At 40.3% G+C, this 24,455-nt stretch overlaps 1 protein-coding gene across 1 annotated transcript in view; it reads right to left on the bottom strand.

Annotated features, from left to right (window-relative positions):
* LOC139688827 (nose resistant to fluoxetine protein 6-like) overlaps positions 1-12,022 on the bottom strand; it is an 84,035-nt gene extending 72,013 nt beyond the window's left edge. The window contains exons 1-2 of the mRNA XM_071586263.1: positions 11,861-12,022; positions 6,735-7,891 (exon numbers count right to left, since the gene is read on the bottom strand). Coding sequence (XP_071442364.1) covers positions 6,735-7,038 — 304 coding nt within the window. The 5' untranslated portion in view covers positions 7,039-7,891; positions 11,861-12,022. The remainder of the gene's footprint in view (positions 1-6,734; positions 7,892-11,860) is intronic.
* Between the last annotated feature and the right edge of the window lie 12,433 nt (positions 12,023-24,455).

The raw sequence follows: 24,455 nt of genomic DNA, 5'->3' as shown, positions 1-24,455 counted from the left end.
AGAACCCAATGTATATTTCCACTGTTCTCAAAGAAGAGTGGAAAAATACATTTCCTTCTTAATTTAATGAACATAAACTTCCACAAAGTTGAGCCAGAAACCATTGAAATTAAGTACTTGTTACATAGTGAAATGATGTAAACCTCCAGATTCAAATCATGAAATTCATATTTCTGTAACACGCATTCATCACTAAATCTCTGTTACTATTTCCTCCTTTTTTTCCCGTAAATAGTTATCAAATCGATAGCAACACCATTTTCCGTGAACACTCTAACATTTAAGCACTTTTCATTCTCACACTGATTCCATGATATTATCATGGGCACTATTATTACAACTTTATACCAACAAATGTATTCATAATAAACAAAATAATGTTAAATCTACGAAGGAATAAGCATACGAGGCACGCAATAATTTTCCATGAAAAACATAAGCTAAAAATGACAATACTAGAAGAATTTTTCGGTCGAAGTGCTAGAATTCTAAGTTACAGTACATATACTCCTTTCAACGATGTGAATTATGATGTTCCGCAGATAAATTGAAATTACCTTTCACGGCATTGTAAAATTACAACAGACTATTAAACTGAAACCAGAACAGGTTTGCTAATATTAAGATCAGGATTACTCTTTAGTAAAATTCAATTATTTCTCGAATAAATAAATGTTGCATGGTGACTCAATATATTTTGTCGTATCCAAAATCCTCAACGTAGCCCAACCGCTACCATGGACATTTTCCCGATTCTGTCTTAGATGCTGCATATTTAAGCCCAGGATTCGCCCACAGTTTGGCCGCAGTGATTTAAGTCATAACGGAATTTCGGTTCGCCGTCTATTCTAGTAAGAAAGATGGAAACAATAAGGCTACCTTGCAGTGTTTCTAAGAAAGCAAAAATCCTAGATCCAACTAAACTAAACCACAGTGATCAACCCGAAGGTAGTGTAGGAGAGGGTAGTGCTCACCTAGTACTTATCCCAACGGCGTGTGAAATTCAAACACCAGCGTAAGGGGGTCAGTTGCTTTCCCAGTGCTGCTATTAGTTTTAGTTTTCCAGGAAGATCTGGAGCCCGCATAATCACACAGCCTGAGGTGCCTATGAAGTTCAGGGTGGTCGGGAATCAAACCCGGGGCCTCCGCGCAGTATTTGAACGGTAGTCCCGCTGGATTACCACGTCCTCTTCAATTTTAGCTCATAAATTTGACTTTAAACTTCACATAACATTGACATCACAAATACATCAGACTCATCACAAATAAATAAGACTAAAGCTGTTCTGATAGGTATGTGAACTATGAATTGCTTGTTTTCATATTATTTTCATAAAGGAGCGATTACTTGCAGAGGCATTTCTTCTTGTTTTTCGCTTCGGGATGAAATGACGTATTTTTTCAAAGCTGTAAATTTCAAACAAATTTCAGTCATCAATCTGTTTTTTAAAGCAATAGCTTCACTTCCATTTCTCCTAAAAATGTCGGAACCGATCAGAAATCGTGCCGCAATCTTCCGAGAGGGACAGCAACCCCACTGCATCGACCAACCGACATCAGACTCGGGAAGGCCACTGGAAAACAAACGGAGGCAATGGCAGCTGCATTCGTATTTGGTCGTTGACACTGAATTCGCAATAAGAAAGCGAGAAAAGAGCAATGTCGACTCGCCCTCTCGCACGACGGATTTAAATCGCCATTCCAGCAAATTGCGACGGCGAATGAAAGCAAAAGACTTCCGCTATATTCTCTCCACCAATAGACGGGTGAGACCGCGTCAACGTAGTCGAGGTTCATAACAATGAAATGTGTACCCACTCGGATGGAACGGCAACTGGCATAAGTTAATTGGAAGAGCAAATAGACGAGGACGAATTTATTGCATTAAAACCAGGAAGATAAATCAAGATCCAGAATATGAATACTTTATTAAATAAACTTTATTACGTACAGTATTCTCAAAAGTAGTACATAAGATTTTATTGCCCTAGAGTTAGTGCTGGTCGTTGAAAGCGTTCTCCCATATTTTCTAGCAGTAATAATCTCGCAGGTTATCAGTAATCAAAGAAAGAACTTCAACCTACTGTTTGTTTGATTCATTATCCTGTGCCTTTATTCGTTTTCCAGTCTGGAATTTTTCTATTTTTTTAAAATATGCCGAAACTTGAAAAACAATTATCTAAATTTAGCTACCAAATGCAGCACACCATATTGATGGGTTTTCGAATACGCTATGCAACAATTGGCGGGAACCTTAAGGCACTATTTGTTTGCGACTTAGAAGAGAGGAAAACTCGAATATACTTGTAGCTAACTTTCTGCGATGTCCCCTTTCACATTTTACATTGGAAAAAGTGCGACGTGCGGTAACTAATGCGGATAGAAAATCTGAAATCCGATTCAAGTCGAGAGCGTCAATGTGGAAAAAGACAAAACATGGTCGCCACAATGTGATTCGGTTTTTTGACAGTTACTTTTTCACGCTAGAGTCGCAGTCAGTTGAGATTGTCGTCCAAATTTATTCTTACATTTTTAATTAGTTTAGAATGTTCTAACGCAGCTTCATTGAGAATGATTTGGATCAATAGAGGGTCCGGGTGGTGCTCTGGTTAGCGCTTCCCACTTGGAGGGCTCAGGTTTGAATCTCGGCGTTGTTACAATTCACCGATATCCATATGCTTACCTTTCGTGCCACGTGGAGACCACTTCAGATGGATGACGCCATTAGTCGGATGGGACTTAAAGTTGGACCTCTAGTCGCCTTTCTCTATAAGTATCCTACTGTTAACCAAATTATTCACGTATTCCTTATGGCAAAAACATAATCTCAGCTATCGGTCGCCCCTCCCATAAACTACGGCTACAACTATTTGGATTTATACCCGAAGAAACAGTTGTTGGACCGTCAACTGTAACTATTGCGTTTTACCTTCCTACCCATCATTTTGGCACAAAGAACAGAACAATGGTAATAGCTAAGGCATAAATTTGATTCGATCAGGTAGGGAAGAGCTTTCGCTGGCTCTTAGACGGATAGGTCGAGATGGGAAGGCGATACAAGCACAGTAGTAGATAAAATTTGCGCACACGAGAACTCGAAAACATATTTTGAGCAAAGCATACCAAAAGTGCGCAGTTTTGAGAAAGCTGGCGGAAGTAGGGAATCAGTTAAGCGATCGAATATCCAACCGCAGGAGTTTACAAGAGTCCGCTAAGCCGTTTGCCTATTTTTTGTCGAGCAATCAAAATTTGACTCCCACCTTGCGCGAAGCTCCGTGCTCCATTTAAGCTGCGTGCGGAAGGATTTGTCAGCGTTATGATGCCGCCCTGTTGCCAGCCTGTGCACGCACCATGCGATGTTACCGAAGTTTTTTTCATTATTTCTGGTGTAGCATGCCAGTCCAAACCTCAATAAGATCTTCTTCTTCGGTCAACACAACGAAGATTGGTTTGCAACAGTTCTTTTCTTCACCACTTTTCCATCCTGATATGTGTGTGTACGCATGTATGCGTGTGTATATATATATATATATATATATATATATATATATATATATATATATACACACACACACACACACAAATATAAGGAATATGAAGACTAGTTTTACATTAACAAAACGATATCGCCGAGTATATGGAGTAGCATCGCTATATTGCGACTTTACTGTGCATATTATCACATAGGCTATACTTATATTCATTTGATATACCCTTTTCTTTAATGTAAGATGTAGGGGTTGGGTCGAAGAGGGGACTATAAAGTCTCAATCACGCCAAAAAAATAGACGAGAAAAAGTACATATAGAGTATTGTTGAAGTCACCCTAAGAGTTACTAACATCGTTGGTAGGAGATACTGATGTCAACGTGTCCTGCAGTCATTAAAACAGTCCAGGTGCTGGCAAAAAAGTTTGAAAAAGAAAATTTTTGGTTTACTTATATGATTTTAGGGTACATTGACTGCACTAGTAGTTATTAGAATTGCTAGCAAAGGTGAGGAATGACCAACATCTTACTCATTCGATACTAGCACCAAAGCGGTCGATATGCAAAAAAATAATCGCTAAGTCAAACGTAACATTTATTTATTGCCATATTATTACTATTATAGTCTAGGTCCAGCATTGTTTCGTTCGAGATCTGTTAATGCGTTAAACAAAAATTCATTTTTGCAACGATTCAGTTCCTGAAAATCGTAATTTTAAAGTAATATCACTTTTGTACGTAAACAATATTACAACCTTCGCTCAAATCATGACATTAAAATGTGAATGTGGCAGTGCCCATTTCTCTCTCTCTCTGAGCACTGGATGTGACCTCATATCATTTTTAACTCTACAAATATATTTGCTCTTAAAAACGACAGTAATCGATTAGTAAAACAAACATCAAAAGCGCATCCATTTTTTCCTCACATCACAAATACCTATGATTTCTGCGTTGATGTAAATGGGAACTTAGGAATACATAAACCCTTCACTTAGATATAGAAAGGTACACAATATTTGACAAATCAACTCTGTCAAAAGAAAATGTAGCTGAATGTGACATTTGAAGATAATGACAGTGGTATTTTTATTTATTGAGTCCTGGGAAATTGACCTACAACAACGTTTTAGGCTATTATGCGACTGGCTCCCAAGCAGGAAGCAAACATTATCTCAGAAGTAATGACGCAAGAAATTGAAGCTCCTCGGATATTTCCCCTGGAAATGAAAATCCAGCCAAATCAGCTGTGTGTGTGGCATTAGCGTCGGCAGCATTGATCGAATCGGCAATACACCAAGGAAATAAAACGCCGTTTCCCCTCACAAAAACATGTACAAATTAGGGACTTTCTTCCACGAGCAAAAAATCGACTAGAAAATCACATGCTTGAAGAAGTTGATGAAAAGCTGGTCGAGTGCGGAATTTTTATGCCGGTTCATCCAACCGCTCAGTGAGTTTAAGTCAGGGTATGTTAGGGCGGAAAGAAAGAACAGGTGCCATCATACCTTGGCAGATCACATCTGTACTGAAGAGGGCTACTGTCATCAAACTAAATGGATGTCGAGAGAATGCATCCACTTCAACACAACAACCGCCGATTCCAAATAGATAGATTCCAAGTATACAGATAGAACCCAGTCCAAACTGAACAGATGCACTCGGAATATGGAAAATAATCCTAAGTGATTCAAAGTAATAACTCTCCTGTAGCATCATTGATGACACTTTTAAGCGTGGATAATATCCTAAATTTATTTACTTCCAACGTTGTCAAAATACTAGACGGCAAAAATTATGTAGGATTATACTTGGATAAGGTGAATTAAAGAAATCATCTTCCTGCTAAAATCGCTAAATATTTTCACCAGAAGGCCATCTTGTATTAAATCTTCGTGAGTTGATTAGCTCATATGCTTTGATCGAAAATAATGTGATATTCTTTGCAATTTTTAAACAATCGAATGAACTTTGCTGTTTTTATGCCAAATTAGGAATTAAAATTTTCTCCACTGAAATTACTTGCAATTATTGCGGGAGGGACAGCGTCACTGATGCCACGAACACCGAGATGAAGCCAATTGAGGAATATTGGAGTAAAAGAGAAAAGGCGGGAAATGTGTTTCCATCGACTAGACACGAAAGACTCCAGGGGAGACACGGTTTGACAATTTCCACAAGAGTCACTATAATGTATCTGTTCGCTTCATCCAAATCTATAATTAGGGATCACATCCAATCCATTCTCGGCAACATTCTGCCTAGAAATATAAATTTTTCTTCGCACGCCAGAGTGGCTGGGGAATAAATGATTCTAGGGTGGATTCCCCAGCTGTTGCACTTGGGAGAAAAACAAATAATATAGATATGCCCTCAACATTATCCACATTAAGGCATTAGATATCAACTCAAAGCAGCATACACACCAAAAAAGATAAAAATTAATGACCAACTCCACCCTTGAACCAGAATATTGCACTGAGGGAGGTGATTTCCAGTAACTCAGAGGGCAAAGTTCTTTCATGAGGAAACTGAGGTACGTCTTCAGGTATTGCAGATACGACTTATGCCAACCGTAAACGTAGAATTCCAGGTTAAACCTCCCATTTGATACAAGAAATTTCTAGAATTCCTTAGACAATACAACGGGTAGAACATGGGGACTTGCTGATGGAAAGAAAAAAAAATTAGAATAGGGAGGAATTAAAAGTGTTGGTGAAAAATGGGGAGAAAGAAAGTTGGTGAAAGATTCAAAGAAGGCAGAATAATGACGATATCAATTGTATTAGGGAGTTATACAGCGGGAAAGAGATGCTGAAGTCACTTCCAGAGGAGAGAAGTTAGGCGGGCGAGAGGAATGAAAATAATAGACAGTTAGGACGGTAAAAATGGTATAGAAAGTCTGAACGGTCGAATTAGGCACTAGTGAGCCAAAAGATGTTTTCATTGTGCAGAAATGTTAATGCAATAAAAACGTGGGTATTAATTGACAATTCCCATCGAAGAGCGAAAACACGGAATAATACGTAAAATAATAATGTATATTATTAATATAAAATAGCAAATTGCAGTCTACTTGCTAAGGTGTAATAGGCGGAACGATCAATGAGGATTTTTTTATTCGTGGAAAGTTAAAAAAGTACAGCGGCCGAGCAGAAGACCAATGGGCAATATTATAGTGATGCCAATTATGGACGATGAAACACGTTAAAAAAAACAAAATTTCGCAAAAAAAGAAGTACTCACTCTTGAGTGCCCACAGCTCCCTCTCGGCGATGCCCCTCCACACGTCCGCCATCTCGGAGATGCAGGCGCCCTCCGGCGTCGCCTTGAATGACGCCCCGACGGACTCGTGTTCCCTCTCGGCCGCCAATTTGGCTACTCCGAAGAGCACGGGTAAGCCATCCTCCATGGTGGCCAGGGATGGGCGGGACGGGAAGGCAGCGGTGCCATTGGGGACCCCGGGCGCGGCTACGGACAGGGTACCGGAGATGAGGCCCAGAACCGTGAGGCACAGGAGTGCGGGGTGCCGCAACACGACTGGCGGCATTGTGGGCTGCTTCCCGGCGAACTGATTTAAGGACGAAGAGAGATATTCCAAACCACTCTCCTCACCTTACTTTTATCCCTTCGACTACCTAGAATTACCTAAGCCCGCGACACGCGCCCGAAACAAAATCCAGCTGATCAGGGAGCGCAAGCTCGTTTCCTTTTCACCATTGACGAAATCGAGGATGCACGAAGAAACGCGGGAAGAGATCGAAGCGGTCGTCCACGGAGCGAACTCACACGCTTCCGATGCGAGCGCAAGTGAGATCTCTGACCATGGAGGTGGCGGGAGCCAATCGTCCCTTCGGCCTGCCCTCGGAAGACGGGGCGATCTCCTCCTGCCTTCCTTCCCTGCCCCTCTCTCGCTCTCCCTCCTTCCCTCACGATGACGAGGTCTCTCACGCCGGACAGTCTACTTCCCCAGAGCTCCCGTCGGCACGCGACCTCCTTCTCGTCGTGGGAGACGAAAGGTCTCGATGGATCACTGAATCACGCAGGCGTTGATCTCTCCGCGCCGTTTTCACTCTCTGCTGATGGACCCTTCGAGGGGAAAAACTGGTTTTTCGCGAACCTCCCTGATCCGGAAACCAGCATCCGGTTATCACAGACTCCTCTCAAGTAAAAAAATAAACTTTCAAAATGGTCCTCGCCTCGGATCAAACGGATGGCCGCCACTACAGGAACTTTCCTTCCGATGGGTCAGCGATCAACCGCAGAAACTGCACCAGGTCCCCGTTCTTTCACCTGCGTAACAGCCTCGTGGGGTACGATCCTCGTTTGGGGAAGACGTCGGGCGGTGAGCTTTTTGGATGACTCCGGCACGAGGGGCGTGTTCCGTTGTATTCTCCTTCTTCCTGCAGGCAAAAGTGAACCGGAAGAGTAATGCAAGTCTGCAGTGTAATTGAAACTAGATGGAGAGGGTCTGCTGTTTTTTTTTCCTAGAGGGAGTGCTCCGATGGGCATAAATAAAGCTTCGTAATGGGTTTTTATTGCAACACGTTCATTGTGTTTTTTTGAACGACTCCGCTATTCCGGACGAAACCTCCCTAGCCTCGAGGGCCAACATGCACAGCGTTACAAGCAGTGAAAACCAATGCCTATTACCTGTTTTACCTGAGAATTCAGATCGTCGAAACTCTTTCACTCATAATTGAATTAATGAAAAATCCATTGACTTACGGTAAGTACTATCGAGGATTATTTACCGTTTGGCATACCAGTTAATACATTATAACAAATATATAAACGTCTGCCCAATGAAACATTTTTTATAGTTTTGTAAGATACGGTAAAATATCTATAAAAAAACTTCTCCAGTGAGAATATTTCTTTTTGCTTTAGCAGTAGTCTATCGGGATCGGTAGTTTTATGATGCACCGTGGCACTTCACACTACTGCACTCCTAAGTCCAGACTACCAATTGCAATAACTTTAGCTCTGTATACTACGAATAAATGCCTACTGTATAAGCTGTTGAATAAAAGTTTAGAAATTTTTAAACTTATTTTAGCAATCAGAAAAACATGTCTAGAGAAATCATGAAATTTCAAGTTAACTTTCAAAAACCGTTATCAATGCAAAGGTGAATTTTGGCTATAGAAATACATACAGTATATTTTCTGCTTTTGAAGTTTGAAATGGATTATTTTTTAACTAAAAGTAGAATAAATAATAGATCAGTTGAATTTTATAATAGCTTAAACGGTAGCGGACTTTAAGATTAGGAACATTAAACATTTTTCTCCTTATGATAATTCTCAATACAGTTATTAATACGTGGGTAATTAGCCTGCGCTGATAGTCGCTAGTTTACAAGTAGTAAGTGGCACAATATTAAATGTTACTGCAGAATCGTATTGACGGAGATGACAAAGAATTAATACAAGGGAGATAACAATTACCCATTACCTCATTGCAGAATTGATTAAATTAGACACTACCAACTTAAAACTCATAACTAACGCTTTAAGCCTGTTTGCAAATAAATGAGAATGTGCTTTCAACATTGATTAATACCAAACTTCAAAAAAGATATAAAATGCAAATTTGGATTCCTGATATTAAAAAATCCAACAACTTGCATACAAATTTTGTGAAAAAAACTAACTAAATGGTTGAAGTATTTTTATTTTTATGGCAACCTCAAAGTATTGACGGATGATATAAGTGGCATTTATTTCCACATTATATATTTGTAGTTTATCCTTAGTTCGGCGTTTAAAACAGCATATTTCTCTGAACGGACCAGTACTTAATAGCGGCAAGACGTAAATGAAGCCAAGTTAAAATATCTCCTTCCTGTGTTTTACCCTCAAGGATAGAGCACGTAAACGCACTTACTTATGTTCGGGCTACGCTTGATTTTTCTGCGCGCATAGTTTGCTGGCTAAGATAAAAATTTTGAAGCGTAAAGCCTTCTTTCTTTGCAAGAGAAACATTCCCTTCCATCCGCATCATTTAACTTTTTGCTGCCCTTTTCACTTCCTAGGCTGGCAGCGATAAGCGTGGATGTTTTCGCTAGGCTCAAGTCATCAAAGACGGGAGAGAAGTTTACTTATATTTTCTTCCAAGAAGCGACGTAAGCAACTAACATAAAAAGGTGAAATGAAAAAATGGGCATCATATGGATCCGAAACCAAGGTGAAAATAATTTAAGTGCATCAGAGCTACCGAACTACCGAGTATTTTAGACAGAAATAAGATTCAACGCACTTGCAAATTTGAGGGCAAAGTAGGTCAATCCTCGAGAGGGAGAGGATTGGCGGCCGTCTACGAGGGTCATCCGGAAAGTAGTACCCGTTCGTGCCGCATGAAGTGCTGACGACGCGAGTAGCCGCTGGACGAGGTCAGATAGCTTCAGTGGCTTGTCTGCCTTCTCTGAGCCAAGTTGCGTGACGCTAGCATTGCCTGTGTTGTTTCTGTGATTGTTTACAATGTTTAAAAAAATTGAGAACGCCGCCAGTTGTGAAGTGAGGGCAGTGATTAAATTCCTCAATGCAAGAAACGTTCGCCCATGTGATATTCATCGCCAATTAAAGGAGGTGTATGGAGACAATGTAATGGACGAGTCGTCTGTTCGGCGGTGGTGTCGCAACTTCAACATGGGGAGGGGGAACACACACGACGATGAGCGTTCGGAGAGACCGTCTGTCATTACAGACCAACTGGTGAGCTCAGTTGACGAATTCGTGAGGAACGATCGGCGCGTCACAATTGATGACATCTGTGAGCATTTTCCCAATGTTTCTCGAACAATTGTTCATGAAATTGTTAAACACCATCTGCATTATGCAAAAATTTGTGCAAGATGGGTCCCTCGCGTATCTCAATGAGCTGGCGGCGAAGGACTATGCAGCAGGAATACAGAAACTTGTCACACGTTATGACAAATGCCTTAATTTGCTTGGAGATTATGTTGAGAAGTAGTTTAAAGTATCCTCTTTCAAATAAAATTTTTTATGTTTGTTAATATTTACTTTTGTGTCTTTATTTCACGAACGGGTACTACTTTCCGGATGACCCTCGTATATCCAAACTCATGTCTCCGCGTGGTCATCAGATCCTCCACGACACAAATCGGTGCAAGCATTCCTGCCAACTGGGATCAAACGACGCCCAATAAAACCACAAGAAGTCTTACGGAAAGTGTCCTGAGGGAATACAATAGTATTTCTCACCAAACGCATATTCGCTCCACGTTCACGAAAGGAAACAATTCGACCCAAAGTATCCAAACGGATTTGAAGAGGAGCCAATTTCGGCGAAATTTCCGGAGAGTTTTTCGAGAGCTGGCACCACGAGTCGGCGATTAATGAAAGCGTTTTGAATGAACCTGTTTTCCCGCGAGCTCTTCGATGGAGCTGGTTAAGGTCACTGTCACGGTTTAAACATCTGCAAACTTGCCTGGAGCGAGATAAACAAGGTGACCGCTCCCTCCTACTGGCATAAACCCTGAATTCGGCCCAAACACTGGACATGACCATGAATATTCCTCCATAGCTTGAAATTAGACAGGTGCTCCACGGTCGAGTACTATTTTCTTATTTTCTAAGTTCATGATTTTCCATTTGTAAATCTGACATAAAAGGTTCAATAAACTTGATGAATCCAGATGACGATTATATATTGATGAAAATACATTTTTAGTCGTAATTGAATGCCAATTAGCTTATTAACGACTTTTCTCAAAACAAATCATGGTCAAAACAATCGCTACGCGGAACAGAGTAGGTCGAATGAAGAGAAAGTACCAGGAATTGTGGTCCGAAAGATTCTTTATGGAATAGAAATTCGAGACGCCCTAACTGAGAGACAAAAAGTCTAGCACAAAACGAGGGAAAATTTATTAATGCTACACAAAGACACAAAATTTCAATTTTTAGATAATTGACGTAGCCTGTACCATCCGTTCTCTGACGAGAGAGAAAGTCTGATCAAAAGATAAGGACGTGATGATAGGAGTCAAACCAATTTGACAAGGGGTGAAGGTTTCGTTATAAAAGACCCAAACAAACACTCAAGAGTGGAGTTGTTGATTCTGATTCACAGAAAACTCTAATGGTTGTCTTTTCATAATCCGAGCAATTTGGGAAGACAAGCAATGGTACGGCTTCAGGAAACTTAAGACTCATGATCAAATTCATTTTTAATAAAGTCACAACTTTTAAAAAAGAAAAGCGCCTAGAAACCTCTAGCAAACAGCTACGAAGAACACCGCGCTCGGAGCCCTGAGATAACATCGGCCACTGGTGGAAAACGAGATCACCTAGGGTCAACCATTCCGGCGGACTCGGTAGAGCACACCACCTTATGTCACACCTTACCTTCAGCGTCTCGAACACTCGGTCCAATCTCCTACTCTCGCGACAACATCAACGAGAGTGAGCTCTGCATTCGAGGTCCCCAGGATGATAACGGCGGGCGGTCTTTTAGGACCACCCCTCACCTCCGACGGGAGGAGAGGACACTTGCGAAATCCCCAAGAGCGACCCGCGTGGCCTCTCTCCCTCTTGCGGCCACCTGGCGAAACTAGCGGACACACGTGAGAACCGTGCCGTCCTCGGTATATAGTAATTTTTTCCCTCCCTACCTTTTTTGGCGGGTGCACTCGTTCCCGCTTCCAGTCGAGAAAGAAATCACCCAAGAAATGGCCAAAGAGCGAATCCACCTCTATAGGTTTTTAGTCGAAGGGGTCACGAACGTTCCACGCCTTAAAATTAACCCAGGAATATTACGGCAGGGAAAGATGAGACGAGGAGCGCGCGCCTCGTCGCGTCCGCTCTGGGTCAGGTACAGCAGCGGAGTAAGAGTGAGAAAGAAAGTCCCTCTCTCTCCTTCTGGGAAGAAACAAAGCTGCGGTGAAGGGAGAAGTTTGAAATGGCGTGTCCGGGGATAGACACACACACACTCGGGAGCGCTACCCCACACGGTCATAATGATCCCCGGTGATGAAACTCGGCGGGTCGAGACGATTCATTACAGTTTTTTTTAACGTATGTCTTTGATGAGTTGGCTATGAGAGCGAATGACATAAGTGAAGGGTAAGCCATAACTGGATATATTCCGAGTCAAAAGCAATTTACTGAAGAATATGATGGAAAGAACTACAGAGGAAGGCCAAAGATGGAATAAGAGAAGCATGTAATGGAAGACGACGGCGCCATGAACAATGCAGGAATTTAGAGATTGGCAGGAAGAGGATACAGAGGTGGCTTTCGAATTTGGCTCTGTACGGCGCAAAGCATGCTAGTTGCCAAACTCGAAGGCCACCATGGCACGGCTGCATCATGGCACGGCTGCGGTATTCTTTGATAAAGAGAACACGGGGTAACTTCGGAGGGATGCTACAAGCTGATCCCCGTACTCATAACCTATACAAATAAAGTTGATTTGGTAGGGCTCTCGGTTGCTGAACGCACTTGAAACCGACGGATTCCGAATTTAAATGTGTTTGTGTGATCTTTCTGAACTGTCCCGTCTAAGGCCAATTTATGCGATATTCTTTGCATGTGTACAAGTAAATCTTAAGACTACGCCGTTGACACAAGGAAGTAGTAGTAGAGGTGTCATGATTAGGATTATGCATGCATGGTTGGTGACCTAACACCGCCCGCCACACGCCCTTGCGGTGGTTGGCAGGATATTATGTAGATGTAGATGAGGGAAGCAGTTCGTAAAATCGTGAGTATAGAGCATGCCACTCTATGGATCAGAGACATAAGAAAAGTTTGCCAGAGACGAATAGAAGTCTTTGAAGCATGGTGCTGGAGGAGAATGCTGAATATTACGAGACTCGTAAATGTGAGGAACGAGTAAGTACACAGATGGGCAGAAGAGGAAATGACAATAGGGTGAACTCTACGTTATGGATGAACTATATGGATTGGACTCATCTTGAGACACAATGGATTAGTTAGAAAAATAACAGATGGAAATATCCTGCAATGAAGATCAAGAGACAGGCACAGAGGACAAATTAAGAAGGACGTAAAAATAGAAACTGCTAGGGTGAAAGGGAATCAACACAATAGAGTAGGATGGAGGCTGCAGTAAACCAAACTTCGATTGGATTAAAATACAAATGATAATGTCAAGGAAAGTAACCGGTTCTCCTGTAATTGGGTACATTCACGCGCCGCAGGAATTTTTAGACCCATTAGACTGAAACACTGGTTTCACACTCTTCTTCCCGAAGCCAACAACTGTTCCGGGATATTCCGCCATTCGCTTCCGAAGAATTTCATACAAGCGCCCTACAAGAAATACCGGATCTGCAACGCCGGTGCCTGACTCTTTTCATCATTGCTTAATTCAATTTATGCTAATAATAGGATTGCAAAGATGACTTACGAATTCCCACACCCGGAGGATCAGGGTTCTCAGTAATGGGGAACCATATCAATGGCGTTCTTTTACACGCATGAGATCTTCGTGGGGAAACCTCGAAGCACAGTAATCAGTCTGCCAAGTTTCTCTCTCCGCTTCTCTCTTGTTCATATATGTTAAGTATTACACTACGTTAATCATTTTTGGCCATTCCTAACCCATTATTTCTTCCACTCGCTTAAATTTATTCAAACTCGTTCAAATTAACACGAGAGCTTACCCCTTTACCACACAAATTTTCAAATTTTAATTAATATTGTCGACAAACAATTGGCTATCTCTACTTTCACGAGCTGGAGAACGTATTCACTGGGTTTCATTGGGGTATGTCGTGTTTACCGATCAAATCAAGCACTTCATGCATGACTCATTCTTCCTGTAACCTCTGCCTCTCTCTATGTCACACTTTGCTGTGCCTCTAACTCTTTGAGTGTGACGTAACGCTTGGGCAGACTCTTTACCTTGCCTAACCAGACTGCCGCACCTTAAGTACACTTCCTTTTGTTTCTTGGCACATTCTTCAAACAGTTGTCCTAATGAAAACGAAATAAAGGCTGTGTAATATATTTCTGTCCAATAAAGTGGACACCGTAATTTCCCCTTTCAACTCTTCGTGGTCCAATCAGATACCGAAATATATTTCCCGTTACAATGGGCTTATTCTAGAAATGTCGGTATATCCATAATTCCTCTATAGGAACCCAGAGAGTAATTTCTAAGGATCTTTATATTTCGATTAAACCTATTACACTAATTCGGCCTATCAAAGCTAAAAAATTTTATAAGGCATTATTTACTACCGCTAGTTTATAATTTTGTTGAAGTACAAATATATTCCTGTAAAGTACAAATTCATTGGAATTTTCTCAAATTTTAAATTATTTTGGCAGTTTTCCATTTGAAGTTATAATTTTGACAAAAGTAAACTTCAAATGAATTTTTTCTATTCCTCTAAAAAGTGGTTAAGTGACTACAATCTCCAAGCAACAGGAAGATGTTATCGCAACTAGCACGGTTAGTTTTGAATTACAAATGATTACAAATTTTGTTCATGTAAGTGTAATCAACTCGATAAATTTATGTATGTCCTTGGGTCAAGTTCCGTTGGAAGCAGTCGAGTACCATCTTTTGAAGCATCATTGCTAATCTTTATAACTCAAATACTATTTCAGTTTCATGAGGAATCCTTTTCTGGGAGCCGACAGTGAAGTGCTAAATATGATGAACAGCTATTGGCATAATACGCGAAATCCGGATTTTTTTAACAATAGGAGTCTTTAATTATTAAACGAAACACAAATTCCCCACCCAACAAATAATTTCCCTTCGATTTCGAACAATGCCTACCTCCCTTTATCCAATCCAATACGCCTATCCTTTTTCTCCCCGTACCTCGTTTGCCCACCATTCTCTCCTCTATCACAGTCTTCAACATTCTATCGCCCATCAAAATGCTCTGTATCCTCCTTTCCTACCACCTTTGAACTTCTCCCAACGTCTCTTTCTTCTCCCCCACCATACCTAATCTCATTTCATATTATTTTCCTTAGAATCCGTTTTTTCCATTCTTCTCCACATTCACGTCTCAAAATCCTCCAAACTACTCCCGTCATTTTACCTCCACACCAATTTTTTGTTGTTTCCAATTAACCGTAGACGCATAAAATTGAAATTTTGCTCAAATTGAGCTATTTTTTCCACCTTTCTACATTTAGGAACCATTTTTGATCAATATTTAGAGAAAAAACATTTATTTCCGACGCATATATCGCACCTTAAAACATCGATTAAAATAACCCAGATAGTAGGAAGGCCCGGGGGCAACTTGAATCAGGGCCCTTTGGTAAATCAACCGGGTGCGTTAATGATCCGAAAAAATAATTAGTTCATTGCTAGTATTAAAAAGCTTTAGCTTCAAGAAGATTTTTAACAAATTATATTTCTTACCTATGGACGGTTCTGTCAGAAACATTTACCAAATTTACCACCTAAAAGATGCCTTTGTACTGCAATGTTGCAAAGGACAGCTTGCTTTCGGGGCTTATAACACCGCAATTAGTCCAAGGCCACTTTAATTTCCAAAGAAATACCCTTATTCCGTTGAATTATTATATTTATTTTCCTTTCTTCCAGCATGTCCCACTTAAGGCTCCATTAATCGAAGATGGACTCGGCAGATTCATCGTGATATTCTCAGCAACTGTTGCTGCTAACACTATAGTTTTTGCAGCCTCAGAATTAATGTTATTCTAAAATTTTCCCCATATTAATTCATTACACTTTGGTTTAAGGTACTTAAATAAGGTTTAAGGGGAACTCATACCACATGGACTTATAATTGTTATCAGGAGTACTTGGTGCGAAGGAGAAAATACGATCATTGGAGTTTAGAGTAATGAAACCAGACTCCATTGTAGCTATTGAGAAAGTAACTACCCCAAAAGAACCTGGTACATTTTCTCACGACTCTCTACACTTGAACATAAATTATTTATTTATTGAATTCGTGCTTTCAGTTGAGCACACATTATCATTTCATACTGAAGATATCGTGTGTCATAATCATGAATTAAACCGAGTAAGTAAAACTAACATTTAATGCGATCGATTACCAAGTTCAACAGGGATGAAAGTTGCTCAACGATTGTAAATGTCTTTAACCATCAAAAAGAAAAACTGTAAATGAGGGTCATCAATTGAGGGAGAGAATACGAACGAACCAATGAGTACAGATCTGAGACTATACAAGCTGAAAAAAATAATTAATTACCCCTCTCCTGAATAAATCGATTCAAATGCTCGCGAACCGCTGTATTAAAAACATAATAAGCGGTTGGAATTTCAAACAGAGATGTGTTCATATGCGAAAATATTTATCAATTGAAATTTCTTTTGAATCGGCTTTTGCGGTGGATTTTCAATTATTTTTTCCGGAAATATTAATATTCCCTCTTACTTGGTACATCCATTACGAACAATTTCTACAGCTTCAGAAGAACGGTTTATACAAATGTCATGATCTTACATCCATCCCTAATCGATGTAGTGCAGTGAGCTTTCTTATGGAAGATTGATGGCACTCACTGTAGGATAATTGTCGCGAAATGGGTGTAAACGTTACGTACGTAAAGGAACCAAGCAAACTTATAAAGTTTTTGTAGATCGCTTCAAGAAAAATTGGATATAATTCCACGCTCAATTTTATAAGATAGATTTGCAGAAGTATTAATTTTACGTTTTTGTATAATTTTTATGAATCATAAAGGAGTTTTGCTGGATACGTACAATATCGATACATGTACATGTACATGCTATGATGGAATTGGCCAAATAGCTCACTACTATTAATAGTCACTGATACCGACTCATATGGGTATAAAATATTGTAAAATGTGTAACTACTTATATTTACTGTAATTAAAAGCTACCAACTGAATGGAGTTGATCATTTTTTTTTATTCGCGAACCTTTTAGCCGAAAAATTGACGCTTATGTTACGTATATTGTTAGCATAATGTGTAATGTATATGTGGTTTTAGTATAAGTTTTATTGAGTTGAATACGGCAATGCGTCAGTGGAATCGATCTAAGAGTAACCTCAAACCCGGGTCAGTTAAAAAAAATAAGTGATCTCTAAAAAAGATAACTTCTTTTTGAAAATTAGCAATAAGTTCTAAGAAGTGACGTTTGAGTTATTTAAATATAATACGAAGGGAATGGATCAATTACCATTCTAAAATTCTGTTGGCAGCCGGTGATACTCTCAGATTTTGGCATAGGTGAAAACGTTCCTTACTATGTCATTAACTGACTAGAAGAAACTGTGGTCATTTAGAGCGGCGCAAAAATATCTCTTCCCAAGTGTCCTTCAGCCATTGATTAATAGGAGCGTTTCCACCTTTCCCCATTTCTCCGACAACCACCGGTGGCTGTCTACAGACTTTTGGAAATGATAATATGCGAAAACTGATTCTTGAAACAACCCAGTTGAATCCAATTTATTTTGCCAACGTTTCTTTGACTTCCTGGATAAATCATTTGTTTCTTTACGATTGTTGATAGAGTGAAGAAAACGATGTTGTCAGGATATGATAACAGGATGTTGTACAATTTAACTTCGGCAAAAATTTCTGTCGAATAGGTGATCTATTTTGAATATCCTACTTTTGCTATCCTATCCATAAAGAAAGCATATTGAAATGCCCAAAAATCATAAAAACCCATCTTAAGAACACATACTTTTACCTGTACTCAAACGTGAATGTTAGAAAATCATTGCGACGTCAAAAGGCTACGCCATGCCAAGATGAAAATGTTAGCGATGATATCTCTAGCGACAAAAGGAGAGATCAATAAAGATTGCTAGATATCTATGGCGAACGCCAAAAATGAATTTCGGAAAGCGTTAAGCGAATTCAAAAGGAACAGATTAGCAGAAAATCTTAAATTGAATCCGAAAGCATTTTGGTCATACGTCAGATTGGTTCAGGGAAATAAGTCAACTGTTAATTCACTCAAAAATGATAAAGGCGAAAGAGTAACCAGCAGTTCGTAAAAGGCAACTTATTGCATTCCTTCTTTCAAAGCGTCTTCACCAATGTCTCGCCGAATACCTCCGATAGCTTACCAAATCTTGCCGGTCAATCGATGCCTAAAATTGAAATCTCAGATAATGAAATAGAACGTTTGCTGAAAAATATTAAGCCTAATAAATCCTCCGGGCCCGATGAAATACTCGCTCGTATATCCGAGGGTCTAGTTTCGGAAATTGCGCCATATATATAAATAATATTTAAGAAGTCTCTGGTAGATCACTAGGTTCCCAGAGATTGGCTAACGTAACACCAATATTTAAAAACGGAAACACGGAGGAAGCTAGCGATTACAGAACTATATATTTCCCTCACGTCCATCTCGTGCAAGGTTATGGAACATTTAGTTGCTAGTTCGATCGTGAGACACCTCGAGAATCAGATTTATGAATGAAGAATCAGCACGGTTACCGAAAAGGTAGATCCTGCGAGATACAGCAAGCGCTTTTTGTTCACAATATTCTTACTGCGGGAGAGAGCAATGTTCCAGAGGACGCGAATTTTCTAGATTTTAAGAATGCCTCCGACAAAGTACCTCATAGTAAACTACTCGCAAAGCTAGAAGCATATGGCATAGATAAGAATATCCGGGGTTGGATTAAAGACTTTTTGAATAGTCGTGTACAAAGCGTAGTCATAGATGGAGTTAGCTCAAATGTAGTAGAAGTTACTTCCGGTGTTCCCCAGGGAAATGTTATCGGACCTCTTTTATTTCTTCTTTACGTCAATGACATCGACTACATGTTCACTAATAAGATACGTTTATTTGCCGATGATGCCGGGGTTTACCGTGATATTCGTGATCATGAGGACGCAGCAGCTTTAATAGCTGACCTTAACGCTATACAACGCTGGTGCGATACTTGGCAATTAGAATTAAATTTTAAAAACTGAACAGTCATGAATTTTCAGAATAAGAGCATTCCCTCCCGAACGCCTACTACATTGGAAACACCAAAATGGAATATGTAGACTCAATTAGATACCTAAGCGCCACCCTCACTCACGATCTCTCCTGGCTGAAACATATACGGGGAATATGTGGACAAGTTAACAAAAAAATTGGATTTATTAGAAGAGTACTTAGTAAATGTGATGAAAAGGTCAAAGAGAAATGTTCTCTGCCGCTGGTTAGGCCTCAGTTAGAATATGGTGAAAGTATATGGGATCCTCACGAAGTTGGATTAATTGCCAAACTGGACCGTGTGCAGCGTAGAGGAGTAGATTTGTAAAATGCTGTTATGATAAACTTAGTAGCGTATCCAAAATATTAGAGCAGCTTGGCTTGGAAGCACTCACGGAGCGAGGGTTAAATTACAGATTAAATCTCTTGCATTCATTGGAAGAAGGTCTCTTTAGCAGTGATGCTGAAAATGCATTATTACCTCCATCGTACTACGGTAGGAGAGATCATATCGATAAAATTAGAGAGATAAAGTTTAGAACCGATAGATTTAAGATGTAATCTTTTCTCAAATGCCAGGCTCGCAGGGTACTAAAATAAAAAATAAAAGAAAGTTGGACGGAAAATGTTCTGCAAAAAGATAATATGCATTAAAAGGATTATTAAATCGCAAAGTAAAGAGAAATCCAGTGAAAGGAAAGAGGAAGAAAATAACTACACACTTAAGATCACATAAAGGATTATTATATGCAGAGACCGTCTCTTCCCGTTAGATGGGTTCAAAAATAGAGCTGTATTAGGGGAAAGGGCATCCAAAGTAGCAAACAAAACGGATTTCTTGTTGCCAACTTTGGTGTTGACCTTAACCCCAAGATAGAGATGGATAACCTTCAATTTGCATCATTCATTTTCACGATACAATAGATGCTTACTCCATGTAATTACATAGATGGAGAACACTCATTTTCATAATAAATACCCTGAGAGAAACTACACCGAATACGACAAGTACGGGAATATCATGCAAGCGATTAAAGACCGAGTAACCAATATTATGGGAAACCTCCCTGTAACGGCATCATCATCATATTCTTCTAAAGACGGAGCCTTGTCGTTGCAGCCATTGGTTTTTCTCCATTGCAGTTCTTTTCAGTTCATTGTAGTAAGTAAGACGATACTTCCATGGGATTTACAGCAAAAACGTTACTTCATAGGGGCGACGAAGACCGCTATCGGCACACATGGTCGTCTCATCAGTGAATGGTTACGTTGGAAATGAAAGAGCGAAACGGGAAAGGGGTGCATTCGCGCAACGCAGCGAAGGAAATTTCCATCTTCACTGGCAGCGGGCAACTTAAAAAAAAACCTTCGCAGGGTCAGCTCATAACTTAACTAACCTTCGGAAACTTCCTGAACGTATGGGCGTCACCACGTGACGCGCATGTAGAGAGAGTCAAAAGATAGCAGCCATGACGGCAATCGGGGGCTTCACATGATCTCACGTCACGTAAAACAGATCATTGGACATGAGGGAAGATATTTTTTTCTATTTTTACGGTCAGTCGACGACGCAATGAGCGGAATTTACCACACAAAAAATATTGGCGATGAATGAGCACAAAAGAAGGATAGTCATGATGTGAAGGATTAATGAAGGCCAGAGGATTAGTTTGTTAGTAGGTAGCCACCTTAGGAAAGCGAAGCGAAAAATAAAGATTCATGATATTAGCCGGAACTGAAAGAGTGACGCACCGGTAAGTGTTCACATAATATCTTGAAAAATGACTGGAAACATTAGAACCCAACAGTCGGTAATGGCATTACAATGGAGCCTTGTTGCTTTGTTTGTCAGCATTGCTACTTTTTCCTCCTGGATGATTGTGACGGTACAAGTTACGAAACTATGATGACCAAGGCATTAAAAATTAGTAATGGATATATGATTAGTAATTATTTGAAAAATAACACCATTACTTCACACCGAAAGTTCTCTAAACGTTGGGGGACATGAACTACAGGGTTCGTCCGGAAAATAAGTGTACTGAGCTCAGGAAAAAAAATTTATTACACTTTTACATATCTTAAGCTAATATTCCTCAAAATAGGACCCTTGTGAGTCGATACACTTGTTCCAGCGGCGTTCCCATTCCTGGAACGCTCCCGCGAAGGCATCATCGGGAACCTCTCGAAGACACGTCGTCACGGCCTCTTTGACGGCGTCCAAAGTCCCGTATCGCGTTCCTTTCAAACTCCTCTTTATCTTCGGGAACAGAAAGAAGTCCGGTGGTGCCAAGTCCGGGCTGTAGGGCGGGTGCGGCAGCGTTGCCACGCCGTGCTTGGCCAAGAAGTCCGACACGACAAGCGCGGTGTGAGACGGCGCATTGTCGTGATGCAGCCGCCAGATGTTTTTGATCGCTGGCCGGACGCGGGCGACTCGTTTTCGAAGCCTGTCGAGCACTTGGACGTAAAATGCAGCATTTACAGTTTGTCGTTCAGGTACAAATTCGTAGTGGACGACTCCCCTTTTGTCGAAAAAGACAATGAGCATCGCCTTGATCCGAGATTTGCTCATGCGAGCTTTCTTTTGACGGGGTGATGATGGGGTGTGCCACTCCGCACTTTGTCTCTTCGACTCCGGGTCGTACTCAAAGATCCACGTCTCGTCACCCGAAACAACGTTCTCTAAAAAATGTGGATCATTTTTGCAGTGATCCGCAAGTTGTGTCGCGATTTCCAAACGATTGAGTCTTTGATCATCACTGAGCACTTTCGGCACCAACTTTGCACAAATTTTTCGCATCTGTAATTGCTCCCTAATAATCTCGTGCACTATTGTTTTTGGCACATTACACTGCTCTGCTATCATCCGAACACTAAGACGACGATCAGAGTTCAGTACATCGCGAACTTTTCGCACATTTTCGTCGGTGAGTGTCGTTGATGGGCGTCCAGGCCGTGGTTCGTCGTCGACCTCTTCTCTGCCCTCCACGAACATCTTGTGCCACCGAAAGATCATGTTTCTGGACATGGCTGACTCCCCGTAAGCCTGGTTAATCATACCGACAGTTTCGGTAGACGATTTCCCAAGCTTTACCGCAAATTTGATGGAATAACGCTGCTCCAAAAACTTCGGCATCGCGTTCCGTGACGTGGGTCGAGCGTGGAGGTTCGCGTTAACAGAGCTCCTCACTACACCACAGCTCAGAGCCGACTGCCTTTTTCAGCGTCGCTTGCCAACATACCCCCCTCCAATTGCAGCCCGTCAGAGGGCAGAGCTGGGCGCGCCTGGAGCGGCGGGAAAAAATCAGTACACTTATTTTCCGGAAGAACCCTGTATTTGTTCCACTAATGGCATGTTAATTTCCCAAAAATGTATCAAGAAAAAAATTTTGCCGGAGGAAAAAATTTTTTAATAGATATGATACATTTTGAAACAACATATTCTCGGCAACCGAGGTCATCCATCGGAAGACGTCTATGGCACGGTTAGTTCTGGCACTGTTATCCAGCGTTTCCAGGTTAAGGCGAGTTTCTTTCAGCACATCTGGCGCGATTTATTTTATTGGTCTCATTTCGGAAAGGATTAAACTAATTTATTTTTATTCAATCAATCTGGATCGTAACTAGAAAAACGACCATAAAATATGAAAGGTCCTGTTTAGTGCTCTGTTGCACTAGAACATCCATTTCAACTTCGGTAACTGTCTTCCCTTACTTCCCGAAGTATAAAAAGTACCGTGCATAGCTGTTGCTTATTAATGTAAAAATATGGTGGGTAAACACATATATTTAATTCTGTAATTTTTATACAGAAACAGTTTTGAAAATACACGTCTTTCCATACCATAATGAAAGAATTTGATAATTTTGAATTTTTTCTTGTTTGAATTTTTGAAAAAAAATTGAATTTTGAATTGAATTTGAAAAATAATTCATAATTTTTCAATATAATAGTATTTCTTTATCTCTATAATTTAACATACATATGTGGTTTTGATATTGCATTTGGATTCGCCAATAAATATTCTATCGTATGCACTAATCACAAACTAGAAACATTTTTACTCTTTCTTTCACCACATAAACCGATAAACTGCTCCTCATACTGCATGACGTGAAGACACGATGAGAAAATAGTTCCGGGAAAAAGTTTATATTTATAAGTTTTTGTGATTTGGGGTGAGACAATAAATCGGATGAAGCAAGCGGCGTAAATATAAAGGGAGCACGCTCATACTTTCCGGTATGCATTTCATTTGCTGTCTTTTCTCCTATGAAATAGAAATATTGGGCATATTTTACTTGCACAAAACTGAACCAGAGGAAAAGCCATTAACTGATGAATCCCATATTTCTACAGTCATTAGGCAATAAAAATTAATTTAGAGGAAGCAGTAAAGAGTTATTAGTTTTAATATCTATTTCTGTTCTTCCTCTCTGGACTTGGCTTTCATTCTTCAAAGTGTCCTATAGGAGCTCCCACAATTAAGAAAGCATAGGTAGACAGTCGTAGTTATCAATAATGTTGAGTATAATGTATACTTAGGAGCTATTTCCGAAAAAACTGTATTTATAATTATCACACATCCTACTGTTAAAGAACTGGTAGAAACACTATTAAATTGTTGCAAAAGAGTAGTGTTTCTTCGGGGAATTTGATTCATTGCATTGGGCAACAACGGTGGACGTTACACTGATTAACCAAGCATGAGTGAGTGAAGTTATCTATCCAAAGGCTTGCTTTGATAGGGTCAAAGGTCATATCGCATTATACCCATAATGCGTGTGAAATCCTCACATTTGGTGTAGGCGAGCGAGTTCCTTTCTCTGTACCACCCTTTATTTCCCAACAGTTCAAAGACTTACAAAGTGACACAGCTTTCGTCTGTAGGCGAGAAGAGTGATTAGAAATGACTTTTTCCCATGGACAAGAATCGGTCGTTATAATTTGACACAGCAATTTGTTATGCACGACGTATCCCAGCGTACGTATTAAATGGAGTTAATTAATGCCACTGTCAGAGAAACAGATGAATC

Source organism: Hetaerina americana, unplaced genomic scaffold (genome assembly GCF_022747635.1).
Source record: "Hetaerina americana unplaced genomic scaffold, ioHetAmer1.1.p SCAF_1, whole genome shotgun sequence".
Taxonomy (NCBI): Eukaryota; Metazoa; Arthropoda; class Insecta; order Odonata; family Calopterygidae; genus Hetaerina; species Hetaerina americana.
The sequence above is the reverse complement of the archived record's forward strand: the minus strand, read 5'-3'. Positions and strand labels throughout refer to the sequence as shown.